We start from the raw sequence: 9,855 nt of genomic DNA on the forward strand, positions 1-9,855 counted from the left end.
AAATATTTTATTTTATTAATCCTATTTTATATTTACTTTATTAATCATTTCATTATGTAAGCATTCGTTTGTGAAAATATACAAAAATGTAGCATATTCGGGTGCCGAAATATTGGGAAAAATCGTTTTCCATAAAATAAAAACTTCGAAAACTATGGGATACGCCTCACGCTGTAAAATTTTCAAGCCAGTAAACGTCACAAAAAGCTTCACACGTGAAGACTTATTAAAATATGGACTTCATACAAGTATGATCTTCAGTCAAAATCAAGTTTATATCAGTTTATGACCACAGTTGGTCAAATGATGCAGAACATAACCTAAAATAGTGTTATTATTTTCAGGATAATCTACTAAATCCTTCCTTTTTCCTTTAAATTCACACTACGATTGCGTAGAAGGTATTTTTAGTCCTAAATCTGCAACAATATTGAAAATTGGGTTTTTTTTGCCTCCATTGGCAATTTTTGTGTACCTTAGTTGAACCAGTAGCGCCATCTGCGCTGAACTTTGCGTAATATGCCCTATTCTGTGGTATACATTCTGTCTGTTATTGACAGATTTTTATTTGACAAATGACAACTAGAATGACATATTTTGATCTGCTTGCTTGCTTGTCATGGCGCGCATTTATTGAATTTTTTTCGGAGTGCGCAGTAGGTTGTCGGTGTCGATTTCTATTTCTATTTTTCTGATATACTTATTTTATAACAAATTTTATCAGTGATACAATCAAACATCATGAGTTACAGGGATTCTGTGAGTACCTTTGCATGTGGTTTATTATCTATTATTTTCTCTTAATATCTGACCTGAAAGTAAATTATTATTATGCTAGGTATTTTCAATATATTGCTCATCATATGAACTGGCTTATCACTATTTTGTTTAGTTATCAGTTGTTATACTAGATCATATAATGTATGTCATAAATTAGGTACAAAAACAAAAATAGATTTGAACATAATCCCGTTCTATTTTCGCTACATTTAGTCATAGTTTCAAGGACGCTACAATAGAACAGTCGTACTTATTGAGATAGGTATCATCTTCCATCTTAGTGAAGCTCAAATCTTTCTTCCTTTGCTATTTGACATGCTTATTGAAGTTATTACCCAAAATATTTTATTGTAGCTTGTCTCTAGAAAAAATGGTTAGGCTATTTATTTTACCTGTTCATACATTATGCTTTTTAATTTGTTATGTACCTACTTTCATGTTTCTTAACATCAGAAGCTTTTACAATGCTTATATAATATAATATTAACCTCTATTATCAACAGTACTCACTATTTCCGAGATCTCATTCATACTGCGCAGCTAATGAACAGCGCGTAGGATCCTACTTAAGGACACTAATGGTATTTATCTTGTGGCTTAAAACCTACTTACTGATTTCTTAGTTTGCGGTCTCATTAAGCAAGAAGTATATTTGACTGTTAACTAATTTTCAATTAATGTAAATTAGGCTTTTGATATATTATGTAAAATATTATGTTATGATCTGTGCATTGCCACAGATGGATATACTTAGCAAATCTCTGTGAAAAATGAATGCTCTATGTAAAATTTTGGATAAACAGTCTGCTGCAATTTGTTTGCCTAATGATGCCATCTTTGTAAGCTGTTAGGTCTATTTACTAATATTTTAGTTAGTTCTTAGTGTAATTTGCCAAGTTGTGATAAATGGACACATAATTCACTCAATGCTTTTTTAATTAAAAAATAAACAATTTTATTGACAAAAAACAAAATTGTGATTAATTGTGAATAATGCACAAGTTTTAATTAAATCAGTAATAATATAATGGTATTTTTGATATTATTCAATATTTTTCACTTATGAATGGTTTTTCTTGTCACTTTACTAACAAAGTATGTTAAATAACATTGGACATTTTACGAATTAATCTTTATTGCTAGTAAAACTACTTACTACATTACATACTACAAACTTACTAGTATCCTAATTGGTAATTATTTCATTTTTCGTTTGGAAAGGGGTGGCCTGGCAAACCCCACTCGTCTGCCTCCCTGCTTATGGTTACACACCTTTTGTTAGAGAAATGGCATTAAGGAATCTCCTCTTTGTTTTTGCTTCGTGAACAAGACCGACCTAAATCAACATTAATTGTTCTCAAAACCAGTCTGAGTTCACTTCGGGAGCAAACACCTAACATAGCAATGTAATATGATATCATGCAATATAGAGTTAGACGTACTACCAAGTGCGAAACGACATGTGAATACGCCAGTATACAGTGACTCACAAGAAATACGTCATGGACCTATTACTATGAGACCACATACAATAATTACACGCTATATTCTATAAGAGAACACTTTGGAAGTTCATGACAAAATAAATACGTGGAGGCAAGTAGTTATGTCTCACTGCTCGGCAAAGGCGTCCCTTCCTTCTTCCAAGAATCTTTGATTGCAGTTTGCTGCCACCACAGGAAATCATCCAAGTCATCCCGCCATCACTTTCGCGGTTTCCGTTGCGGCCTTTGCCCAGCAGTGGGACATAACCACAGGCTAGAGACAAGTAACCACTAAATAGTTAGCCCAAATTAATTTCAAGACTTGTGTTTATGGGATAGTAGAACTCAAAAGATTTAGTTTTAAATAACAAAATAGCTTTTTCCCGCGGCTTCGCCCCCATGAATATGAATATAAATTTCCCACACAACCTATGTTTGTCCTTCTCTTCATAATTATAAGTACCTATCCAAAACTTAAGATTTGATGTGTAATTTAAGCGTGAAAGCAGTAGGAGGACAATGACATTCGGAAATCTTTTACAGGACCTACTTTGGATTATAATTTATGTACAAATAGAACCAAGTCGTACTACCTTCTGCAAACAAATTAATGCACAGTGTAGGGTTTGGTGAGTGGCTAATCACATCTTCAGGGTCATCTTCTCTCATGTCGAAGAATGCAAATATTTGGTTCGTCTCACAGCCAACATTCATTCTAATGGCTTCATTTGTAGCAGGTGTAGGGTATGTCACTCATACTCCTCATCCGATCCATGTCTGATAATGACAATGACATGCCAAATAAATAATTTGTTGATGTTACACTAAAGTATAATTTCTCTGATTGCTGACTTTTGTTATCTCTTATTAAAGTCACAGAAGTATCAATATATTTGTTTTGAAATTATCATGTCCTCTCCAAAGCGAATGGCATCAGTATCATATCAGTTATTCTCCGTAAATACACTGTCACATGAAATAATGCAGACATTATTTCATACATGTACGTTGTAGTTTGTACATAGATTTTTATTGTAAATAATGTAAAAATATTGCGGTGGTGCTTTTTATACTATTCCAACCCTTACAATCCATATTTACCTGAATATGATTGAATAACAACAAACGTGTGTATAGAAAGGGATAGTGGTGTTAGAGTTCGTGTGGTAGGTAGTTTTTGGAAATGGGCCAAGCGTTGAGCGAGTGCTTACCATGTGCATTTCATGTGCAGAGCTTTGGGTCTCCGTCGGCGGTCCTCAACTCGCTGTCGTTTCGCTCGAGGCCCTTCGCGGAGGTCTCCTACAGCCCCATTCCGGACCTCAATGAGGTCTATCCGGGACTCTTCGTTGGAGATGCGTAAGTTTTGTTTTTATTCTATAAGTATGTTATCGGTAGAAAATCGGTAGGGATCAAGGCGAGTGGAGACTTTATTTTTAATTTTATTTTTATTCTGAAACAAACAGTGACGTAAACACAAAAAACGTAGATGTAAACTTTGAGTACTAAAAATACCTATAACTATATTTCTGCTTATTCCTAAGTCAAACAGACGATCGTGACATGATCATGTATTATTTAAGAAGCTAAAATGCACCTTTTGCGTGTAATGACTATTATATATGACTAGCTGCGCCCCGGGGCTTCGCTTCCCTGGGGAATTCCGGGATAAAAAGTACTCTATATGTTATTCCAGGTTATATTGTACCCGTGTACCAAATTTCATAACAATCGGTCCAGTAGATTTTGCGTGAAACAAACATACATAGGTATACATCTTACAAACTTCGCATCTATAATATTAGTAGGATAGGATGGAATAAACGATGAACAAACAACTTTACGATTCTCTCTTTACAACTCAAGTTTGAATATTTGATGCGCTACTCCAATAAGCCATTATTTCTATACCTTGCTAATAGGATATATATAGATTTTCCACTTCAACCTTTATCGCATAGCCATAGAAATATGAACTTTATTGCTGCAGTGGTTATGTAGGGTTTAACTTGTCTAGACAGCAACCTTCATAGCTCCAGTATTCACTCCCACTTGCTCTTCGTCCCTGCAATTTATTCTTGTTTGTTTCTTGGCAATGCGCATAAACAGTTAAAATACATAGGTATATGCATATAGGTACTTAACGACCTTCGTGGTGTACATATAACTAAAGAATGAATCCAATATCGTTTGTTGTACACTTGTTAGCCTTTAGATAAAAAATATATCATAGGTACAATTAAACTGATATGATTGAATCAACAAATTCCGATAAAAAATCTTTTCGAAGGAATTCAGTAACCTTGATTTGAAGATTTATTGGATATGACGTCTTGTGTGTGTAAGTTAAAATAAATACGTAACTAGGTCAAATTTTTGCAGAATCGGATTAAAGAAAATTCCGAGTTAAGGAATTAGTTCAGAATTTCGATTTAAGTTTGGCTCACTTACCTACATACATACTTTACTTGTTTGGATTATTTTAGAGTGGGAATCTTTCTAATCCGTATTGGTCCTGCGTATGTAATGGCGCCAGTGCTCCATAGTGATGGTGTGATCTTTATTTTAGACTGTCTTTTAGTTTATGTTATGAACCACACCAAAATTTAGGTCTACCATTTAGATCGAGTCTAGCCTGAAATTTACCGTCTGTATTATCTTGATGATAAACCTGATATAACACATCAGGTTATACAAATAGAGATTGCCGAATGTGAGTCGACTTGCTTGTATTGAAAATACAATAATGTTTTTTATGTTTCTATTTAATGTGATATTGTTATAAGATTTTTTCTTCCTTTTAGAAATATTGTAATAGAATACACATGTACCGTTGTATTAAAACAACAAATAAATAATAAATAGACGTATTATTATCGCGCTTTGGATGTCTCCAGTACACCATTGAAATACATTTTTAACTTCACATTCGACTTTACTCCATTTCATCTTACACAGTGTCGCTGCGAAAGACAAGGCGTTCCTCCGTCGCATGGGCATAAACTACGTTCTGAACACGGCCGAGGGGAAGCGATACACACAGGTTGACACAGACCACTTGTATTACCGAGACTGTCCCGGACTACGCTACAAGGGCTTCCAGCTGATGGACCTACCCAGCACTGATATATCAAAGTACTTCCATATCGCTGCGAACTTCATCGACGAAGGCATTTCCAGTGGTGGTAAGTTACGTAAATTGACTGTTATAACAACTGAGCTTGAATTGTCATGTGAGGTAGACGGGTAGACCAATACGCATAGTAGCTTTTTTTAGCAACCTGTTAGTGATCACCGCTGCTCAGGAACGACTGCAATACTACTCACATCACAGGAAGTCACGAAGGACTGAGGATGATGTGTTTTCTTATCGACGACAAAAATATGTTGGTATATCTTGAATTGTGTTCAGCAAACATATGAAAACTACACAGCATATAAGACGTAAAACAATGCATTGTTATTGAACTTAGGTATATCTAAACATTTACTCTTCAATCATTCTTAGATTTACTTACAGACCGTTAGTTGTACAAAAACATTTTGCTATTTTACTATTGTGTTGAGGAAAGCATTTAGCTATTTATGCGCAGGTGGTTATATACATTCGGAAACTTGATTTTTTACCTGAATTGAATAGATTGAAGTAATCAACAAAGGTAGGTACATCCTTATTACAGAACAATCATGATTCGATTTCCATAAATAGACGTCCCTCGCCGTGTAGGTGGCCTAGGTGCGGATTATACCCACGCGCACGAGGAAAATCAATGTTGATGGAAAATAATGGAAAACATATTTATATTGTATCATTCTTTATTGTGGCTGTAGGTAACCAATACATATTTTCTATAACAATAATAAATGTGTTTGGAATAGCCAATGGCAATCCATTCCATTTGTGTTGCCAAAAAGTCGTATGACGTGTTTCATTGACATACTGACTAAGTGATTTACGATTGATAAAATATCGAACTACTAATAATATGACAATTAGGAGATTGTATGGGCTTTTATTAACTAAGGAAATTTAAATAATGAGATGAAAAAACTTAGGATTCGAGAGGGAATTGAACCCACCCCAACACAAAGTAACTATAGTAGTTTTTTATTTTTCATTTGATTATACATATTTAAATACAGCAATAATAGTTGTAAACTCATTATTTTGCAGGCCGTGTTCTCGTCCACTGTTTTATGGGCGTGTCCCGCTCAGCGACTTGTGCGATAGCCTTCCTCATGATCAAGCGGGGCATGACGCTCACAGAAGCGCTAGCGGCGGTACGCTCTCGGCGGGACATCCATCCCAATGAGGGCTTCATACGTCAGCTGCAGCAGCTAGACCGGGAGCTACGTGTTTCCCGCATCCGCTGACCCATCACTCCCCTCCAGCCGCTCCTTGGCCTCTCCTACGAGCTCAGGTACGGCCGGCATCGCGTGCGCAGTCTAGACCGCCAATACACACACAGGTACTAGATTAAACAATAAAGTAATTCCATGAATCGAGCTCCTAGACTATTCTTAATTCTTACAGCTGGATTAGAAATATATTTTGGCTAATGAAGTTGCGTCATCTCCATTTTTCGGGGCTCTTTTCATGGATAAATTTACGGATGATGCCCAATAAAATATAAGCGCAGACTGCTCTATAAAATATAACATATTTCGAAAGTATTTACTCAAATCTTACCGCCTTGCGGTGTAAAACATAGGGGCTGAATGTTCAAGCATTTGCCCAATAATAACATATAAAATCTATATTTTATGAATAATTTAAGAATTCCTAATATGTAATTATCTGATAATTGTATTTTTGTAAGCCACAATATCATCTGAAATCCTCATTAGATAAAACAAAATAACTTCCTACTAACAAATGTGTTTGTTGATAAAATTGAAATTTTTGCTTTTTGTTACTGGAAGTTTCTTTAGGTTGCTGGCAAAATTGACTTTTATATCGTCAAGGTTATTACTAAGGAAATATAAGGTATGTGATCTTATTATGTATTACAAGTAAATCTCGTGTGCCATTTTGTTTTCGTATTGTTATAGATGGATCCATTATTTTTGTAAAATAAACCTTAAATTGTAAGTCATTAAGAAGTCCAATATATAAGACGTTATAGCTTCTATTGAGTAATAATAATTAATATCTCTTCGACTATAGTACAATTTTCTAGCCTTAGTCATGTGATGACGTATTCTTGTTATGACGCCCTGGGTCGTCGCTGGTGTGTTATGTTTGGTAGCTTTAAGTTTTCTTCAAGACTGGCATTTTGGCACTTGAGTGATGTCTTGTTTGTAGATAGTAAGCTGAAGCAAAAACATCAGTAAACTATTGGGGAGCTAATAAGACGTAAGTAAAGTCACAATAGATACCTTTGTGTAGTGTGAAAATGTTACGAATACTATTTATTAAAATGGGTTCACCCACGAAACAAAAACAAATAGGCGACACCTTATTGTTATTTCTCTAACAAAAGTTGCGTGACGTACGCGGGGCTGCGGCAGACGGAAGGAGCAGCTCCGCCCTTTTTCGAATGGAAAACAAAATTACCCTGTCCCTTTACTTGATGTCTGTGCGAATTACTTAGCAGCTGTGCACACGTTGATACACACTGGATTCTAATTTGGTTCGTGGGTTCACCTAACTGTCAAGGTTAGTGTATTTATCTAATTAGATTTGCACTTTGAAACTGCTCTTGGGCGGTTTAAACTGCATGAGAATGGTCAGTGCTCCTCAGGTGTTTACTAAATAGTTTGTAACGTTTACCTTAATATGTATGTCATTGCACCGGCGCGCGTCGGCGTCACGGGGAGTAGGCACATTGTCAGCTCCCGACGTGTTGCCAACACGTGACATTTGGCCGCCCAATGGTGTCGACGTTGAAGGTCTGTTTAAAATTATAGCACTTGACGGCTTGACCCAAAAGCAAGACCTACTTTCAGTTGAATTTATTTGATGTTATTTATTTATCGTTTTATAACAGCTTCTGATTTAGTGTAAATGTCAAAAGTTACATATAAAAATCGTATTTTTAAAATATAAAAATGGTCGCATATTAGTAAAAGTGAAAATATTTAACTAGTCTGTTTGTAAGTACAATAGTTAGATTTAATAAGCACCAAAGAAAGCAAAGTTTGTGATATTGAAGTTGATGGATTATATAAAAATGATTAAGCATATATATGTTCTATTCTAGTTATTTTTCATACATGTACAGCCAACTTCACGTCAATTATTTAGCTACCCAGCTTGATGTGCGGGTGACTGTACATATTTTTATTAACATTACAACTGTACCTTTAAATTATTTTCGTGACTTGCTAAATAGAATATATGTGTATGCAGATGAAATATTATTTATTTTGTATTAATATTGTATTTTGCAAAAGATGAAAAAGTATGTAACTTTACCAATAGGCTATGCTGACATTTTTAAGTAACTATCAGTTCTTTATTTACATGGTGTATTGAAAAATTAAAAAAATATATATTTCCAAACTTGATTGAAATTGTATTGTCCAATTTTGCTCTACACTATTATTTAGATTATACATACATATTTATTATTATGATACAAATAAAGTTTATTTATTACTAATTTATATATTATAACATAACTGATAGAATTTTATGTCAAATTTTTTCAAAATTTATGCATATATCCAACTTACACTTGTAAATAGGTATTGATAGTGATAGATATGTTTTTCGAACACATTCTTTAATATTTTTTTTGTAAATAAGCATCAAATAGCCTATTGTTTACATAACAGTGAAAGTGAATCATAGTTTGTTAATAAAAATAAAGTTATTTATCATAGGAACTACTCTCGTCTTTTATTGTTTCATATACATATATAAAGTATAGTATGTAATTCTTCAAATAAATTTTACAACAATATAGCAACCTCTGTCTGCAAACCCATATTAATTATAATCTATATGAGTATTGATAGACTTACTAAACATTACTAAAGGCTATTAACAACATAATACCTACTTATAAAACTGAGCTAGAACAATTTTCATAAAGCACTATCAGAAAAAGGAAATGAAAGATTTTAGTGTATATTTATTGCATCTATATTACTCTAATTTATAGGCTACATTTACAAATAAGGTCTATTCATTTCGGTCTTCTTTGCTCTCTTGTCTCGAGCCCTGGGGAACCACCTGTGTTTTGTTGTTAACGTTAACGCCGACAGTTGCTCCCTGGCAATCTCCGGTTTCATATTTACAAAAACTCTTCTTACTTCATCCTTATCATTCATTTTTAAAATAGAATTATCCTGTTTTTCTTCAGGAAGGGGCTTCGAAAATTCGTAAGGAAATTCTGCTTCTTGATGAAGTGCTACTATAGTAGATCCATTGTCGGTTATCACAATTTTATTGTAGCACCTAATTATAATATTTTTGGGTATAAATATTGTACGAAATAACTGAGCCATTATGCCCAATATAGATTTGACGATATAAATCAACTTACTACTAATATTATAACCTCTGCTGAGCAAAAACTAAATTCGTGAATGTAAGATGTGATGAATGACATTGACATATGACAATAACCAACAAGCAAAAAAAAAA

General features: G+C 34.1%; 2 protein-coding genes across 3 annotated transcripts; one reads left to right on the forward strand and one right to left on the reverse strand.

The window, feature by feature from the left end:
- The first annotated feature begins 598 nt into the window (after positions 1-598).
- LOC128676948 (dual specificity protein phosphatase 13B-like) lies at positions 599-9,092 on the forward strand. Of its 2 annotated transcripts, XM_053757428.1 has the most exons (5): positions 613-759; positions 1,284-1,361; positions 3,496-3,620; positions 5,220-5,446; positions 6,436-9,092. In XM_053757428.1, exons 1-5 carry the CDS (start codon positions 742-744, stop codon positions 6,633-6,635), a joined length of 648 nt encoding a protein of 215 aa, XP_053613403.1. In that variant the 5' UTR covers positions 613-741; the 3' UTR covers positions 6,636-9,092. The 2 variants fall into 2 exon arrangements, with proteins under 2 accessions (XP_053613411.1, XP_053613403.1); XM_053757436.1 differs by lacking the exon at positions 1,284-1,361 and having other exon boundaries at positions 599-759.
- A 231-nt stretch (positions 9,093-9,323) lies between these two features.
- On the reverse strand, positions 9,324-9,824 carry mRpL42 (mitochondrial ribosomal protein L42). The gene has a single exon (XM_053757449.2). The coding sequence runs from the start codon at positions 9,714-9,716 to the stop codon at positions 9,378-9,380; it is 339 nt and encodes a 112-aa protein (XP_053613424.1). The 5' UTR covers positions 9,717-9,824; the 3' UTR covers positions 9,324-9,377.
- Between the last annotated feature and the right edge of the window lie 31 nt (positions 9,825-9,855).

Source organism: Plodia interpunctella, chromosome 2 (genome assembly GCF_027563975.2).
Source record: "Plodia interpunctella isolate USDA-ARS_2022_Savannah chromosome 2, ilPloInte3.2, whole genome shotgun sequence".
NCBI classification, from domain to species: Eukaryota; Metazoa; Arthropoda; class Insecta; order Lepidoptera; family Pyralidae; genus Plodia; species Plodia interpunctella.